Source organism: Anabas testudineus, chromosome 21 (genome assembly GCF_900324465.2).
Source record: "Anabas testudineus chromosome 21, fAnaTes1.2, whole genome shotgun sequence".
Lineage (NCBI taxonomy): Eukaryota > Metazoa > Chordata > Actinopteri > Anabantiformes > Anabantidae > Anabas > Anabas testudineus.
In genome coordinates this window covers 16,456,043-16,474,239 of record NC_046629.1, presented here as the reverse complement: position 1 = coordinate 16,474,239, position 18,197 = coordinate 16,456,043, and the positions used below count along the sequence as shown (strand labels likewise).

Genomic DNA, 18,197 nt, shown 5'->3' with positions numbered 1-18,197 from the left:
TGATACTAGATACTACATATATTTCCTTAAAAGGGAAGGCCCTACAGCTCCGTCCCTGGTCCATGAGGGATGTGGACTTACATTCAGCAATGAAAAAAATCACAGCAAGAAATACGCAATTGATGCATTTGATGACATTGCAAAAAAAAAAAAAAAAACTAAGAATGAACCTCCCTGACATTGATGTGCAGCAATAAAATACATGAAGAGTAAATACTAACTACCAGCCAGCATTAATCTAATAAATTATTTGCATCAGACTCTGTAAATGTAACATTTAATATGAAAATGGATCAAAATGAATGAATAAGCATGGTTAAATGCAAAGCAATTGAAAAGATTCTTATCCCTGTTAACTTTATTGTTTACAGCGAAATAAAACAGTAAGAACCCAGATATCTCTAAAATGAACTGCTGCCTTGTGTAAAATGTGTTCTCAGCATTCCTTCACATCAAACAAGTGCCACTGAACTAGTTAACATACAGTAAATTCTCCTTTATTCTCATAGTTGTTACTGCAATCTCTCATAGCTTCTGCTGATGTTAACCAACATAAATATAAAAGCTTAAACATAAATAAATTCACTTACACTGAATGAATCACAAAAAGCTGCCACTCGAATGAAAAATGAACAGGCAAATCATTGGTAGGACTACAGGTGAGTATGTATTTATAATAAGCTTGTGTGAATGGGTTTTACAGGAAAGGGGGAGCTGCAACTCATTTCTCATGGTCCAAGATCAAGCAGCAACACAACCTAAAAAACCATACAATAATCCCAAAATACATATGGAGACCATTAAAATTATAATTTGATATTAAAAATAAAACCACAATAAACATTACCAAAAAAGCACACAGAATGAAGAATGTAACCACAAAACAAACATCGTTACTGGATTTGATGAATTACAACTTAAGTAAATGATAATTATAATGTGGTGATTGAATGTGAGGCAGAAACTGGTAAATCAGGAAAAGTACAGATATGTTCATATTGTAACATTCTGTCAGTCGTGTTGGTCAGATGAACCTGAGAATGTTAGATATAGATATATAGACATAATGGAGAGACATACAGTACATGGACCATACCAGTGTTTTAACACGTTTTAGCCCAAATCACAGCTAATTATTTTCCAAAGGACACTTAGCCTTACAGGTTTCTTAGCTTGTTTAGTATAGTTTTACCTTCTACGCAACAACTAGTAAAAAGTAAAAGCAGAAATAATGTTACCTCTGAGTAGTTGTAACTTTCATGATAATTTCCATGCAGCGGTGAATAGAAAATTCACTGCCTCGAAGGTAGTGAAAACACATTCTGAAATATTTAACGCCTACTTACGCCTCTTAAAATAGCTTAAAGAAATGTAAAGCATATGTAATTTGTACCAAAATAGCTAAAACTTCAGTGAAGTCATGGAACTGTTACAAACCCAATGCAAGTGTAGCAAAAATGTCTTCCAAAGTAAATCATCTGAATATTATGTTCAAGTAGTATTATGCCATAGACAATGAAAGAACTCCCTTGATTAGTTTCTTCCTCACAATGTGTATTATACAATGTTGTTCTTACAACAATCCACACCATGTATTATATACACTCACAATATTGTTTTTGTGCTAATGATACCTCATAATGACATATAGCCTCCACTTCAAGGAAGTATAAACTTCATATGCAGTAAATGTTCAAAGGTAAGAAGAAGGAAGACCAAAATGTGTCACAGTTTACATTCATTGGTAAGAGACTAATGTACCTATTGCACTGTTAATTTAATCAATGTCCATGGTAAACATTTTGGTTTCATCTTCACCTCATGCCTGCTCATCTTTTATTGTACATTCCTTGGTCCCTACTGTTGCTCTGTCCCAAAATTTCAGTTAACCTCCACCTCAGAATATTTAGTAACAGATTTTCACAGAAAAATGCGGCTAATATTTTAGCTGTCCTCCCAGTATCTTCATTTATTTGGTCGGTCATCAAGTCTATCTGATCCCAGACCAGCTGTGGAGATAAGAGGTCCAGCCCGAGCTCCGAGACCCAGACCCCTCTTGCTCACCTGCATAAAGTAGAGCCAAGAACAATGGTTACAGATGACCGAAGTGTCAAGGGTGTTATTTCCTGCTGTATAGGACATACTTATGTTTTTCAATTTTGCAAATACTGCCAATGCAGACCATACTGTACCTTGTGCAATAGCAGCCAGTTTGCTCTTCTCTTCTGGACTAAGCTGCAGCATAGTGTGAATAACAGGCAGAAGGGCCTGCCTCTCGCTGCCAGACTGCAGGAAGATAAACTGCAGAAGCACGTTCTTCAGATACTCCAGGTTGGCCACACTCTTCTCCCTCTCGTGGTTACGCTCAAGACGACGCACCTCACTCTTCAACAACTAGCAGGTGGAAAATATTAGCAATATTAATAAACTCTGAGAACTGTGGATATGTAAGGGTATATATATATATACACACACACACACACACACACACACACACACACACACGCACACACACACACACACACACACACACAAATGCTTTTTCTGCTGTCATGTCAAATTATGTGCTATGGAATAATGTTTATTGTTGAGTAACAGAATCTAGGATAACAGAAACATTCAATTATTTTATAAAAAGCTATTATTATTATTATTATTACTCTGTTACAAACAAAATCGCAAAATCTTAATGTTTTTGTTTGCTGTACAGATACCGCGTTTCTATACGGCCGACAATTAATTTTGGTCAAGCTACTTTCCGTAGTTAACAACGTACGTCACATGTCGTCACAACTATGGCGGCGCGTCCTAAGGTGGAGTAGTTGGGAGAGAAGCGTGGAAAAGTTGGTAATAATATTATCACTAATATACGCAAATATCAACATTGACTTTGCAGTTGTCAGACAGTAACGAGTAGAAACATTAAAACCAGTCTACCACCGTGAAACATGGGATTAGAGCGTGTTCTGTGTGGCGCCCTGCAGTTTTACTCCAGGCAGTTCCGACTCGTTAATATTCAGCACTGTGTCAGAAATGCGTCCAAGTCCGCACAGACCAGATCGAACAGCGGCGGGTCCAACCGAGTTACGTGCGTTTCTGAGCTGGGCAGTGGGTTATTCGTCCACACGGGTCGGCTCGGTACCGCTCACGGACAGCTGACAGCCCGCCGCAGCCTCTGTACCTCCGTCCAGCCCTCCAGAGATGTCACCCTGTTCGAGCACGACAGGACGCGCTTCTTCCGGCTCCTCTCGCTTTTCTGCGGGGGACAGGTTCTCTTCTGGATATATCTGGCTCACTTCGCTTATACCGAGCTCAAGGACACGAGAGGAGCTTCAAAGAAGGGGACGGCAAATGCGTTCACCACCACCACCACTACCGGGCTGGCTGGGATGTGGAGTTTCCAGATGAACCTGGGCTCAAACACCTGGAGGTACGGCTTCACGCTGGGATGCTTGCTCATTGGAGCAGGTATAGTCGGGCTCGGGACTCTGTTTTGCCGTCGCTCAGTTTACCAGGTGATTTTACATCAAGGGGGCAGGATGGTGACAGTTTTCACACAGTCACCTTTGGGACCAGGCCGAGGCCACAAGATCACAGTCCCACTGAACCAGGTGGCCTGTCATGCTCACAGACAGGAGTCCCCCTCATTCATCCCCCTCAGGATCAAAGGACACAAGTTGTACTTTCTTCTGGACAAAGAGGGCACTGTGAACAACGCTCGGCTATTTGACATCACTGTTGGGGCGTACCGCACAGTCTAAATTGGGGTATCCACTGGTTTTGGGCACCAAAAACCAGTGGGAGACTGACAAACAGATGTAGATTTTAGGCTTTTTCTGCTTGATAGCTTGTCTTCACTAAAATAAAACAGAACATTTAAAGGATGGACTGGGTTTGGGTTCATTTGTAGTATCACTCGTGACACACCTATCCTGACTTTACACTTTACAGAAATGAAAGAATTCTTAAGCAAAAGTGTCAAACTTTCTCTGGTTCCATCTTTCCAGTCGTAAGCATTCATTCTATCACTTTGTCTTATTTAATTGGTAACTAAATATTTTTAGCTTCTAAATTTTTGGCTGCACAAAACAAAACAATCCAGAGACCACTTTGGGCTATACTGGTTGTTGCAGCCTAAATAATAAAAGTTTTAGACATGAGTCTTCAAATGATATTTTGAAATACTTATATTTAAAATGTGAAACGATTTTAGTGTCATTTCAAATGTTATCAAGTTCAAAAAACACTTTGATCATGTTGCATGTGTGTACTATACGTACAGTGATCTGTTCCATGAGAACAGCATTGGTGGCCTCGGTTTCGTGCAGCAGGCTGTTCATATGCTCCATGCTGCGTGTGGCTGTAGTCAGCTTTTGAATGAGTTCTTCTTTGGTAGGCTCCACCGTCCACACAAATGGCTCTACGCACAAAAGACACACAAGTTATGTCATGGTATGAGAAATTCATGGATATAGAAACCATATTTGTGCATCATGGAATCATTTCTTATTTTATAAGCAGACTCTCCTATCAAGCTGCTACAAAAACAGATAATAAATCAGTAACTCTGTTACTATGCACTGTCCCTTATGTGTATAGCAAAGCAGAATTTTTACGACTTACTACATTTTCAAACAAGATGGCAACAGGAGAATGTAGATTTTATATGTTTGGGTCACAGTGAATATTCAGTTTGTCAGATATATTTAGTGTGTACATGCATTATGTATATTACATGTTGTGAAGGCATCTCTGCCGTTAAACACACCTTGTTTGGGGTCCGGAGATGTGAGAAGCTGCTCCAGAGAGGGCAGGGGTGTGAGTGCAGGAGAGAGGTTCTCATTCTCAGTCATCTCCATACCCTCGCCCTCCTCTCTGGCCATAGACTGAAGGTCACTAAGGGCCACTAGTCCCAACCCTGCCGGCATCTGTTCTGTGTTTCTGCGCTGAAGGTCTAATGCCAGAGGCTTACGGCTGGACTGGACTGATCCTGCACCTGAAAGAGGGCATAAGGTTGCAACAACTATTAATTTTTTTATCAAATGAATGCATATTATAGTATATCTCAAAATTCAAGACAAAGAATGTGTTCTTTGATTACATTTTAATCATTCTCTGATTACATTTCCTTCACTATAAACTGCTCACACATATGGTCAGACAAGAATTTTTACATTGTCTCAATGCAGCGTCAGGGGGAACCAGACACATTCTAGTGTTCAACTTGCTCAGCTGGCTTAAACAACTGTACGGAGAAGGAGATAAGGGGAAGGATGAGGCACTTGAGAGAGTGGGTGGACAGAAAAGAAGATTGTGATTAATATACCTGAAACTGAACCAACAGGCTAGACTCCTAACCAATTCCCTCACCTTCCTACCTTTGTCTAGAACCCTACTCCCTTTCCCCATGTGTATGGAAAGGACTGTGATTGTCATACACACTCTGCTTTGTGCATATGTCAGTTTGTGTGAGTGTAAATCCATTAAAATTCAACCTGATTTTGTTGTGTGATACAGGAAAGGAGAATGTACAGAACAAATATTCTGGACATTATAGAAACCACAGATAAATACTGAGAACAGTCTCTACAGGGTCGACAGCACAACTTAGAAAGCTGTGAAACCAACTGGTTTCTAAGCTGTAAAATAATTCATATTTGTGTTTTATTTACTGTTTGACAAATGCTACTTTTTAATATATGTATAGTAAATACTGTTCAGGGACCAGCAGTTTTATTTGCCATCTGCTCAATAAGGTCTGCAAAATGCACTGATGTTGAACCCCTCTGCATTTTAACTGCCATTAAATCCCACTACAGTGGTAAAAAGGCGCAAATATGACTTTCACTAAACACATATATTGGCTCCATATATCGGACTAATCCTGGCATGCATGTGTGAACCACTAATGAGGAGTCTGTCCAGATGCCACGGTGAGCCTTCTGCCACACTGAGAGGCGGGAGCAGAGCTGAGGAGCCTCGCCAACACTTGGCCATGCAACTGGTATGTGTGTATTTGCTGTTTGACTCCAGAGGGCAGCTGTGTGGGAGGTGATGAATGAGCTCCCACTGCTGCTCTGTTGATAAACACACAAACAACTCCCCCACCATGGTTCTCTCTCCCATCAGTTCTCTCATAGAAGTGAACGTGATTGAAAATATCACTCATTTGATGTTTTTTATGTGATCCATTAATTCACTCCTCATGCCACTGTTTGAGCTACAGTTACTTGTTGGATTGTTATGCAGCTTAGTAATACAGCAGTTACACGTCACCACCTTTCAGCTTCGACTCTTACTGTTCTGGCTCTGCAGGTTGAAGAGCTGCTCCTCGATGCGTGTCAGCTGGCCCTGCAGGGTCTCCACAGTGGCTCGGTGGTCGTCCTGGAGCTTCCTCAGCTGCTCCCTGTAGGTCTGACGCTGGGCTTCAACCTGGGCAGACAGGTCAGCCTGAGCTTGGGTCAGATCTGACCGCAGAGTCACGTTCTCCGACTGCATTGAGAGCAGCCTGAAGGTGGAGACAGAGAGGTGGAAGGAGAGGAAGAGGTTCCATGAAAAGTTTAGAGGCTGCTAATTTAGCAGAAAACAAGCAGGACTGACATGTGACAGGATGTGTACCTTTGTCTTGTGACAAAATTGCATGTCAGGAAAAAGCAGAATAGAGGACTAGATATTGGGTCCCAGACACAAGATGCCCAACCTAAGACCAAGTCAGCTCACCTCTCACGAAGCTCGGCCTCCTTGCTAACAGTTTCCTGCAGGATTTTGTTGTGTCTCTCCAGCAGAGTGTCGTGTTCAGTCTGGAGCTGCTGCAGCTCGGCGGTGGTGCTCTGGAGGCTCTGATGGCTCTCTGCCAATCTGGTCCTCAGCTGTTCTACTTGAGAGGACAACTGCTCCCTGCCAGACACAAATCACTCATACATTACATTCATGTCACTCCTACGATGTTGACTGACACCTACTACTAATCAAATTTAAACTGACAGTCACCACTTCACCCACTGAGTTATGGTGCCAGTTCATACTCATTGTGCTGGATGTAACACTGTGTATATCCATTGAACACATAACATGACACAGTTCAGAGTTATGGTGTCTGACTGCCTTCCTGCATCTTCCTTTGTACATAACTGTCCTTACCTCTCTAGTTTGCCAGAGTCTCCTTCACTCTGAGAGGTGGTTTTGCTCTTCTGCTGTTTGAGCACATTGTGAACTCGCACCTTGTAACTCTCAAATTCGCCTGTTGTTGCCACAAGCTCAACCTGAAATGAACACAAAGATCAAGCAGAAATATGGTAAGTAAATGACAAAGCACACATTTAACATAGATAAACTCCTCTGCTCTCTCAAACCAAGAAATAACACTGGTTTGAGACAGAGGAGCAGATCATGGTCCTAAATATTACACACTTGGTATTTTTTCGACTGGTTGAGTAAACAACCATAGAGTCATCATTTGACAGTGTCCAACTAGTAAAAGACGTGTCTATTATACCCACATTAGTGAATTTGCCGTAATTGCACTCTTTTTTTTTTCTCAAACCCAGCTGTTCTTTCAAAGTGTACATGCACCCCTCTATAAACCGCCATTAGGTAAATACCTCAGGTGGATAAATGCGTTCATTCATTTATAGACTTCTTTTTAACAACAGCTAATATGAACCATCCAATCGGCATTCGTACACGCTGATTTAAAAGGACTGCACAAATCATAAGGAGAAAAAAAAAAAACTCTCTTTCTGACACTATACAAAGCGCACCACAAATTACAGTTTCCTTTTAGAGGATGTAATTTGTCCACATTTGTTTTGACACCTTTCAAAATTGGTGGAAAAATGGGGCCTTAACACCAAGTACCAGAAAAAAAAGAAGAAAAATGTCAGAAGAACAGCTGAATAAACTACGTCTTTCTTATCAATTCTGCATTAAAAGTTAGTTCTGAAAGTTAACTACAGCTGCTGGGCAGTGACGTTTCATGCTCTGGTCTTTAGTTTATTTTATTATTGTTGAAGTCTGTTTTTAAAAATGTACACCTGTAAACACATATAACTAAAATAATAATAATAATAATAATTTTAATTTCTTTCGTTAATATAAATCCTCCTTTCGTTCATCAATCTAATCTGCAGCTTAACAACAGTTTCACACCTTAAATATTAACTTGTTTTTTCTCAACCCCACATCACAATCTAATTCAGTTGCAGCCTTGCCAACATTGTTAGTGTGCTCTTGAGCAACGCACTTCATTTTTGCCCCTATGCTAGTGGAGCTGTTCAGTGAATAATATGAATGTACTCTATATGTGCTCTATTTGTGAGTAAAAGACAAAAAATATATATAAACCTTAGCAGTGTCTCTCTCCTGCTGCAAGCTGTTGATTTGCTGCTGCAGGGAGCTGCTCAGTCTTTGTTGCTGTTCCAGCGCAGACCTCAGCTGCTCCTGGAGACGATGGCGCTCGGCTGTCAGCTCACAAACCTCAATCTAAACACACACACACACACGCTTCATGATTAACATGTTGATTTTCAAAGTTACATATTTGAGGGCTTCATGGGATAGCTGAGAGACGTTCTGCTGAAGTTCGCTGTGTTTTACCTTTGAGCTTTCTAGCTGCTGTTGGTTAGCTTCCAGCTCTCCTTTCAGAGAGGCCTGCACCATCATGAGGGAGGTTTCCTGCGCACACACACACACACACACACACAGATGCTTATTGAGGCATAAAGGAGTGACAACTTAAATACACAGATCTATATATACAAACAAAAACACATGCCTATAAATCACTATACAACATATTTTACAGCACATTGATATGGCATCAGTATTAGACACAGAAATAAGAAATCCTGTGGGGACACACTTCCACATGCACACACAAACAGACCTGTTTCTTGGCATCGGCCAAGTCCTTTTTGGTCTTCACCAGCAGTTGTTTCATCTTGGCAGTCTTCTCCTCCCCCTGGTCCAGCTGGGACTTCAAAGCCTCTGAAGACAGACACACACAAACACACACAGAGGCAGATACATAAAATGGTTTTAAGTGAGATTCATACTATAGACCTTTAATTTAGGGTATTTAAGTATTTTTCCTTCAATATACATTTTGACAATGTGGAGAAACAGGAGGAAAATTACATGATTTCCTAAAACCTGCCATATTAAATTGTCATTCATGTAAAACTGATCAGCCTTGGACATGGTATGTTTTAGGTCTGATCCACCTTAAAAACTAACATTTTGTAGAATCTTCCAGTGAACTGTGACTGAAGCTGGCATTTCCAATATAATGATATTGCTCAACATGAAAGAATGTCTAGCTGCATTAATATGTGATAGTATATGTGAACATGATTGTCCTTACCTATTTCATTTTTGAGCATTTCGTCTTTCTGGGTGAGTGTATTTATCCGGGCCTTTAACTCCTCAGCACACTCATCTTTCTGTGAGAGTTTGGTGTTGAGTTCTTTCACCAGACGTTCATAGTCGGCCATCTCCATGTCGAGCAGGGAGCTCTGCTGTGCTTCCTAGAGGCAGAGTCAACATACGACAATGTGCCTGTCGGTCAGATACTCTTTCTCAAAATATTAGCTATTTAAAGATGTGGTTTAAATTTAAAGCTCATTTTCAACAACTCACTTTTTTGCGTCTAAATGAAATGAACCATTTTACACTGAACACAATATTTAGCTAGAATTTTAACACGTACATTTTTCAGAGAGAAATCAAGTTTGAAATATCAAGAGATCTCTTTGTCTGTGATTGTCTGTGTGAGAACCTTGCAATGCTTAAGAAGCGTTGTATTGGAGTTCTTACAGGAATTTGCAGGAAGCTGAGCCCTGAGGTCTTGAAACATTAAAGGATAAGTTCACAATTCTTCAAGTCTGATTCAAAACAACAATGAGTTGCCCATATGGACACTGAAATAGGTTTTTCTTGTTTTAGCCACTGCATTTGTTAATACAGTCCTTAAAGAGATCCTTCAAAGTCAATAAAAAATACAGTGTTAGCTAGGCTGTACTAAAAAGGTCCTCCTGGTTACTTCCATGTACACTGCTGTACTATGTAGGTCTCCACTAATGGAAAAGCAACAGCAGCTCCTGTGCTGAAGGCTAGAAATGCTCTTGTTCTCTGTGAGAGGTGCTGCCGTAGCTGCAGGCTGGCCATCACCAGTCCAGTCGCTTGACTGCACAGGCCCTCAGAGACACACTAGTGTCTAAGAAGCATTTGTGTGTCTGACTGTGTGCACCTTGCGTAGCTGCTCCAGCTCCTGGGCAGTCTGCTGAGACTGCTGCTGCTGCTTGTGGAGCTGGGCTGTCAGCTCTTCTACCTCCTTCATGGCAGATGACAAGTCCTGAAGAGGCAAAGAAACACACACATACACGAGTCTTCAGCTAGCCACAAGATTACTGTATATACTGCAGGTTGTAGCTGTAGCAGATTGTTCAGATAATGAAATCAATTAAGTCATTAATAAGAAGGTCTGTTTAAACCACTGGTGGTTCTGTTACAATGTTACCTAATACACAAAATACAAGACAGAAGCAAAGTGTCTTTTTATTTCTACCTTGATCTTCTGTTCCTTCATAGCCCTTTCAGCTAGCAGGTCTTTATCCAGATTGGCTAACTGTTTTTGCAGCTCCTGGTTCTGGGTTTCCAGCTGCCTGACTGCGCTCCTTAAGGTCTCCATACCTGCCAACATGTCCTCCTTCTCACTGCTTAGTGTTTCCGCCTGTAATAGTATATACATGTCAGGTGACTTCAAATGGGTAAGCACCAGGGATGTACTACATTGATTCTGCACCTTTGAACTGAATGAACCAGAATGCTATGTGTAGATTTATTCTATTAAATCAGTTAGTTTTGATGATTTTACTGTTGTAAATGTAGCTAAATATTATAGATTTCTGTGTAGGTTGAGGCCACTCTAAAAACCCTAAAATGAAAATGCTTCAAGATGCACATGCAGGAACGTGGCATGAACACACGTGACACATTTCAAAGTCATTCATGCAAATCTGACGGCGGCAGGCTCTGTGGGCTTTCTCTGCAAGGACCACTGAACCATCAGCAGCAGCAGCAACCACCTCCCATCATCTGTCAGCCAAACACTGAAACTATGATTGGTAAACAGAGATGTCCAGACATACACTGAGATCCAAGACTACTTTCCTGTCTGCATGCTCCCTCGAGACCCATGAGCGCACAGAAGAATAAACCAGTGTTTTAGAAAATGGTGTTGCACTAACACAGAGCAGATGGAAGCTATACTCTGCTCCATTTACCTGACTGTTGTTCTCTCATTGGAAAGAGACAGTTATGAGCTTGGGGAAAGGAGCAGATATAAACACAATTTCTCCCCAGCTCACCCGGTCACATCTGATGGGCTATTCGTAGGTGCCAGGTTGTCAAGCGTAGCTGGGTAAAGTGTCAGACGCTAAATTCACTCACCGTAAATCAGATGAAAACTGAGTTATGTGAGAAGTATTGGAGAGATATACAGCTGGACAAAGAGGCACTGCTTAGATGTACTGGTAGGTAAGAGAGGGAGAGCAGTTTGTGTGTTTAATAGTGGGTGTGGGTGCCTAAGTGTGTATCTGTGTTACCTGTGTGACAGCATGGCTGAGTCGTTTGGTCAGCTCAGCAATCTGTCTTTCTGCCGCCTCCACCTTCTCTCTCTCCTTATCCAATCGCTCTGTTTGCTTGTCGTAATCTATCTGCAGGTTCTACACACACACACACAAACATCCCTATAAGCCAGTCGAACAGCTTAGTGGAGGAAAACACTATGCATCTCAAATATGAGCTGTATTTATATTTGGCAGGGGACGAAACCCTCATTAGACACAACAGAGTGGTTTCTTCTCTAATGAAGACTCAGTCATGAAGCACAGTGCTGTCTTGGGGCTGTTTATAGAGACCACAGGGAGAGAGAGCATCCTTCCACTTTCTAATTAGTAACATATTAGGAATAGGAATGTATAAAAACATTTCAAACATTTAAGAATTAGAAATGTTCTCAATGTTTTTAGAGGGGTCATGTTAAATTGTGCTTTTAATTTGAAAATCAAATCATTTCAATTGCACAGCAGGGAGAGTAACAGCAGATAAATCCAGATGTGAGTAGTTATGCCATTTTCAATCAACCATGCTGACAATTTTTGCACAGGGTTGTCATGTCCAAACTAAGCAATATAGACTTCTGATGCAAAATAATTACTTTTACTAAAACCAGCTCTGTAAAGTGTAATTAGGTCAAATGACACTTTACACTGAATACATTTTGTTAAAGCTTGTGTAAAATAGAAAAGCTGCAGAACTCAAGCAGGACATTGTGTGAGTCCGTCCATCCCTCATAGGCTCCTACCTTATAGCCTTCAGCACCATGGATGATATCTTTCATAGAACTGTTAATTTTCTCCCTTTCAGCTTTCAGTGATTCTACTTCCTCTTTGAGGGTAGAGACCTGGAAACACAATCAAATAAATAATAGATTCAGATGTGTACTGTGTCTGAGCACTGATGAGAAAAAAAGTTGAAAGTTAGAATTTTCTATTCTATTTTTTTTCCAATGTGAATATGTGTATATTTTATTTTGTTTAAATGTTGTGTTCAGGATAACATCGTTCCATTTTCAATCTTGAAATATCTACAAAAGCTCACTTTACCTCTTTCTTGCTACTGTCCAGCTCCTTCTTTGCTTTGACAGCAACTGCCTTGATTTTGTTCATCTTTTCGTCTTTTTCTTTGTTTTCTTTCTCCAGGAGAGCTGAGAAAATCACAAGTTAGACAATTCTGAATTATATTCTGACATTAAATTCAATAACTTGCAATATTGAAATTCTAGTTTATTCTACAAATAACCATTAGGAGTGTAACGATTCTGCAAATCCAGGGTTCAGTTCAGGCCTTTATTATTAAGCCATGGTTTGGGTCATACCTCAGTTTTTGTTTAGTTTTTAGTTTTTGGGGGAATTTTAAACACAGATGACCTACATGTACTTTCACTGAACACAAAGTGGCATGTGACAGTGGGTTGGGTAATAAGGGACCTTTTGGAAGACAGCATGGTGAAATGAGACAGTGGATGTGAAGTTTCAGAACCGTTACAACCTTAATGAACAAGCAAAAGTATTGCCTCTGTACCTATTTTCTTAGTGGTCTCATTAGCTGCATTTTCCTCTGAGGAGGCAGACTGAGCAGCGGACTCCTGAGAGTGTGACAGAGAGGAAAAAAAAGAGGCATGAACAAAACCAAAAAACATTCCAATTATACATAAATGCGCATAAGTATTGTCCTGGACACTGCCTCACAATGTTAAAAATAATGCCAAAACTCACCCAAGATGTCTTTCGCTTTTTTGCTTAATTGTTTTCTTACAGTCAAAAGAAAACAAAAATAAGACGAAACATGACACGTAAAAAGTTCCACTGACCTGGAGAGCAGCCGTCTCGACCTTCAACTGGGATATGAGTGCATCTTTCTCTGTTAGCTGATCTCTGAACTCTCTTCTCTCTTTCTCCATATTCTCCATCTCTCTCTTTATCTCTTCCTTCTGCTTCTCTTCTTTCTCTTGAATCATCTGAGAAATGCGAGCCTGCAGCTGCTCGTTCTCATTGCTGATCTTCTCACTGACTGACTTCATATCCTGCAGGTCTTTCTGCAGCCCTTCAGCATCTCTCACCACCTCCTCCAGATTATTTCTCAACATGTTCCTCTCCTGTTCCAGGTCTCTGATGTGGGCCTGGAGCTCCTTTTGCACCTCCTCTGATCGTCCCTCTCCCTCAGCCTCTTCAAGACTGCTCTTCAAAAGATTCCTCTCCTTCTCCAGCTCATCTATGTGAGCTCGGAGCTCCTCAGCCTCCTTGGTGGAGTTTTTAACTACTTCGGACAGATTTTCTTCCAGAGCTGTGATGGAGGCGTGGGCCTCCTCTCCCTGCTCTGTCAATGACTTCAGCTTTGCCTCTAGGTGGTCCTTTTCAGACATCTCCTGTGCCAGCTGAGCCTCTAGATCTGCCATCTTGGAGGCCAAAGTCTCCCTCTCGGAGAATGTCTTTTCCAGTTTCTGATGGAGGTCAGCCTTTTCTGTGGAAAGTTCCTTGACACTCAGCTCTAAATCAGAAATTGCTTTCTGTCCTATTTCCACCTCCTCTTTCAGGCTTTTTTGTGTCTTTTCCCTCTCATCTTTTAGGTGTTCCATTTCATCCTCCCTCTCTTTTTTCAAGCATTTTAGCTCCTTCTCTGTCTCCTCTCTCAGCAAAAGTGCCTCTTTCTCTTTCTCCTCCAGCAGCCTCTCAAATTCTTTTGCTCTCTCGTCACTCATCTTTTTCATTTCTTCTTCTTGAAGTTGAAGCAGGGATTTCAGTTTGTCTCGCTCTTCAGTCAGTTTATTGACAGTCTCTTTGAGGTTTTCAGTCAAGTTTTCATTCATCTGCAGTTGGGAGAGGACCTCCTCTTTCTGTCTGGTTAGTTCCTCCACAGATTGTTTCAGCTCACAAGCTAAAGTTGCTTTTTCCTCTACAGATGCCTGGAGCTTCTGGTCCTCACCCGCGGAACATTCAAGCTTCAGCTTCAGATCTTTTATGTTCTCCACTAGGGTGTTTTTCTCCTCTTTAAACTCTCTGACCTTCACCAACAGTCCTTCTCTCTCCTGGCTGAGTTCTTCGATCTTCTCTTGGAGTTCACGTACAGTATTAGCCCCCTGCTCCTTCATGGTTTTGTACTGAAGAACAAAATCATTCGTCTTCTCGCTCAGTTCTGTCCCCAAACCTTGAAGTATGTCCCTCATGTGTTGACACTCAGCCACGGCCGAGTCTCTCTCCCTGATCAAGGTCTCACACTGGCTCCTTAGCTTCTCATTCAGCTTCTGCTGCTCTGCTGGATTTTGATCCTGGGCAATAATTGCTGCTGACACACTGGATTCACCTTGAACCTCTTGTTGGTCAGGATTGAGGGTTATTACTGGATCAGTGGGGGCACCTTCCTTGGCCATCTGCAGCTCGTTGATTTTGAACTCCAGTTCTTCTCTCTCCATCTGGAACTCCTCTTTGGACCTCTCCAGCTCGGCCTCCAGCTCCCCCTTCACGTTATTGATCAGGGTGAGCTCATCCTGCAACATGGTGTTCTGGGCTTGAAGATCTTCCAAAGTTGCTCTTAGCCTTATGGTCTCTGTCTCCACTCCATCACCATGGCTGGAGTCGCCCTGTCTGAAGCCAGACAGCTCCAGCATTCTGGCAATCCCTGAACCACGGGCAGGTTCCTCATCCTCCTCTTGCACATCCTGCAGGTAGCTGTCTGGATAGTAACATTAATTCAAAAAGTCATAATGATTTTCATCTAAATAATTAATTATTTAAAAATAATTATGTAACTACAACTGCTACCAATATTCAGAAGCATGACTATGCTATATTGCTTATATTTCAACCAAATTTAAATAGTGCATTAAATGGTTTTATTTAAATAAAATCATTTTATTTTAGTGGGACCTTTCAAGCACAATTTGTACTTGGACCAGCCCGTCTCTCTGCTGCTGTGAATATTCCGTGTTAACGCTTCAACAACTGAAACTGCCTCCTTAAAACAGTAAGTGGACTTCACAGTAAAAAGAAAAACATTGTTTGTGTTCCGATGGCTTTTCAGTGGAGCACTGTTTTACCTTTGAGAGCGAGCTGCTCAGTCAGCTCTTCGTGAATCAACAGGAGACGCTCCCTCTCCACCTCACAGTCCTCCTCCAGAGCCCTCATTTCCTCCTCGTGCTGCAGACTCTTCTGAGCCAGCTCCTCCTTGAGGTTCTCCACCTCCTGTTGCGCCTTAGTCAGCTCCCTTTGGTGGCTCTCTTGCAGCTCAGCAGTCTCCTGGGATTTTCTCTCTTGGATCGCATCCAGTTCAACTCGTAAGGCTTGCATCTGAGCTTCTAAGCAACGACGGACTTCTTCAGCGCTCTCTTTCGCCGTGGCATGTTCAGCTTGGCGCTCCCTCTCCCTTTCACTCTGTCTATAACTCTCTTCCTGCTCTTTCAATAATTTCTGGAAATAAAGCACTTCTTCTTGATGTTTGGTTTTGGATTCCTCAATACTGCTCTCTAGGGCCTTGATCTTCTTTTGGTAGTCTGCAATCACATGGTCAAGCTCTCCTTGCAGCATTGCTAGATCACCCTGCCCAAAATAACATTCACACAGTGTAAGGGTAATTATTTTTTATAAACATAAACGCATTAATGGATGGACCTTGCAGTCTACTGCAAAATTTCATACGATATAAAAGTGGATCTTATTTTCTGTTTTTACCTTGGCTTTCTCTTTAGTCTTCTCTAGATCTTTTCGAGATAGTGCAAGACTTTGCTGCGTTTCAGCCTTCTCCAGTAGTAAGGCATCCATCCTCTCGGTCAGCTCCTATATACCACACACGCATAGACCAGACCCATCTTATTCACATGATGCAGTACAAAAGTAAGAAGTATGTTTACAAGGTGATAGGATACTCTTATAGCAACAAACCTGTATCAGTGTGGAGTCATCTGAACTGCTGTTACTGTTTTTGGCTTGCTGTTTGAAGGACTCAACTTCTTTTTCCAAATCTGATAATGTATGAGATATATATAATGAAATAATGTAACTTAACATACTTGTGTGGCCCACAGAGTCAAACAAAATTAAATACTTTAACAACACTTATAGATACCTGCACATCTGCCCTTCATCTTCTGCATGGCAGCGATTTGCTTCTTGGCAAACTTGATGAGGTCATCTTTGGATAGTGTATCCAGCTAGAAAATACAATATGAAGAAACAGAATAAGTTCAAAGTATATTTAATGATGGATACTGTTCATACAAATTTAGACATATAAGTGTTTTTGACAAATACAGTTTAAATGCAACCAGGTGTAGTGCTTGCTGAGGTTGAAGTACCTTTGACTTAGGTGCACCTCCTGGTGATGGAGCTGCAGGCTCTACTCCTGTCCCACCAGGGTCCTGTTTCAGTAAAAGATTAAGATTAACAAATCCAGATGGCTACAGATTACAGGAAACAGATCAAACAGATATGAAAGCTAAAGGTGTATTAAATGTGCGAGCTCTGCTGCATTATACGGACTTACATACACAATAAAATCAAATGTAATAATCAGCAAGTTGGAACAGGGTGGTGTGATCCTTTAAAATGTTTTCTGTTTTCTGAACTTTACATATAGACCACATATAAGTAAGCAATGTAAACCATACGGTCATACGACATGATTGTCTTCCAGTGTGTTTAAATACCTTAGTTTGTACAGGTAACAGTCAAACGTGAGTAGATTAGCACCATTTTAACAAAGTGCAGGCCATTTTATTACATTAATATCTAACCTGAAAGTGCTACACTCGTATTATTAAGTTGTGGACACACCGGCTAAAGCTAAAGCTAACACCTCGACACTGAATATTTACCTCCATGTCCGTCGGTCGGCTGTTTGGTCAATTCTCAGTCGTCTGACAAGCACAGGGAGACAACAGTTAACTTGTCCGGAGAGAGTCAAAACGATAGCTAATAATATGTTTGCTTTATTGGAGATTTAACACGACAACATCCCTACTGTTTTGGTTGTGAGTTACCAGGCTAAAGGAGCGACTCTTCCGCAATCGTCAACCAAGTGACGTCAGCACAATTTACGTCACGGGTTAAACAGGATATGTTGTCGGTGAACGGATGATCGATTAAAGATCATTTACTGCCAAAGCATACCTGTTCAGCATGTGCATAACGTAAAGACACAAGCATGTCGTGTTATTAAATGTGGAAATAATAAATTGTGAAAATCCATTTTAACATTAGCAACAGATGGTCCCTAGGTCCTATCTAATAAACAAGCAACAGCCTTAAATTACTATTTACTACCTTCAATGAATATCTGACCAACTAAAGAGCTACCTGGCAGGAAAAACAATGTCATTAACTCAGTGTACTCATGCTGGACCTTTAGCTTCAGCATGTCAAGTAATTGAGTGAGGAAAAGGTCAAATTAAGACCTTAAACAAGGCACCTAATCCATGCATTCTGTTGCATAATTTCAACTAGAGATGCTAATTATGTTGCATCTAGAGTAACTCTTGTATTATATATATAATATTATTACTAAAAAAAGGATTTACATTTAGGAGACACTTTTATCCAAAGCAACTTACAAGGTACAGTGGCAAGAAAAACTTTGTGAACCTT

The 18,197-nt window shown here is 41.1% G+C and overlaps 2 protein-coding genes across 2 annotated transcripts; one reads left to right on the top strand and one right to left on the bottom strand.

The window, feature by feature from the left end:
• Positions 1–644: 644 nt before the first annotated feature.
• On the bottom strand, positions 645–17,616 carry LOC113173055 (GRIP and coiled-coil domain-containing protein 2). Its single transcript, XM_026376318.1, has 24 exons — positions 17,429–17,616; positions 16,910–16,972; positions 16,681–16,765; positions 16,497–16,576; positions 16,287–16,391; positions 15,656–16,154; positions 13,433–15,291; positions 13,144–13,207; positions 12,666–12,766; positions 12,365–12,463; positions 11,604–11,723; positions 10,565–10,729; positions 10,247–10,351; positions 9,362–9,524; positions 8,885–8,985; positions 8,596–8,673; positions 8,344–8,481; positions 7,141–7,262; positions 6,721–6,897; positions 6,300–6,508; positions 4,769–4,996; positions 4,281–4,420; positions 2,193–2,394; positions 645–2,064 (listed from the first exon to the last, which is right to left on the bottom strand). Exons 1-24 carry the CDS (start codon positions 17,432–17,434, stop codon positions 1,991–1,993), a joined length of 4,983 nt encoding a protein of 1,660 aa, XP_026232103.1. The 5' UTR covers positions 17,435–17,616; the 3' UTR covers positions 645–1,990.
• tmem223 (transmembrane protein 223) lies at positions 2,770–3,884 on the top strand. The gene has a single exon (XM_026376319.1). It carries the CDS (start codon positions 2,949–2,951, stop codon positions 3,759–3,761), a length of 813 nt encoding a protein of 270 aa, XP_026232104.1. The 5' UTR covers positions 2,770–2,948; the 3' UTR covers positions 3,762–3,884.
• Positions 17,617–18,197: the final 581 nt, after the last annotated feature.

Coding starts and splice junctions, on each gene's coding strand:
- tmem223 (XM_026376319.1), top strand. CDS start 2,949: ATGGGATTAGAGCGTGTTCTGTGTGGCGCCCTGCAGTTTTACTCCAGG.
- LOC113173055 (XM_026376318.1), bottom strand. Junction 4,421..4,768: donor ATCTCCGGACCCCAAACAAG/GTGTGTTTAACG, acceptor TTTTGTGCGTAG/AGCCATTTGTGTGGACGGTG. Junction 2,065..2,192: donor ACTGGCTGCTATTGCACAAG/GTACAGTATGGT, acceptor TACTTTATGCAG/GTGAGCAAGAGGGGTCTGGG.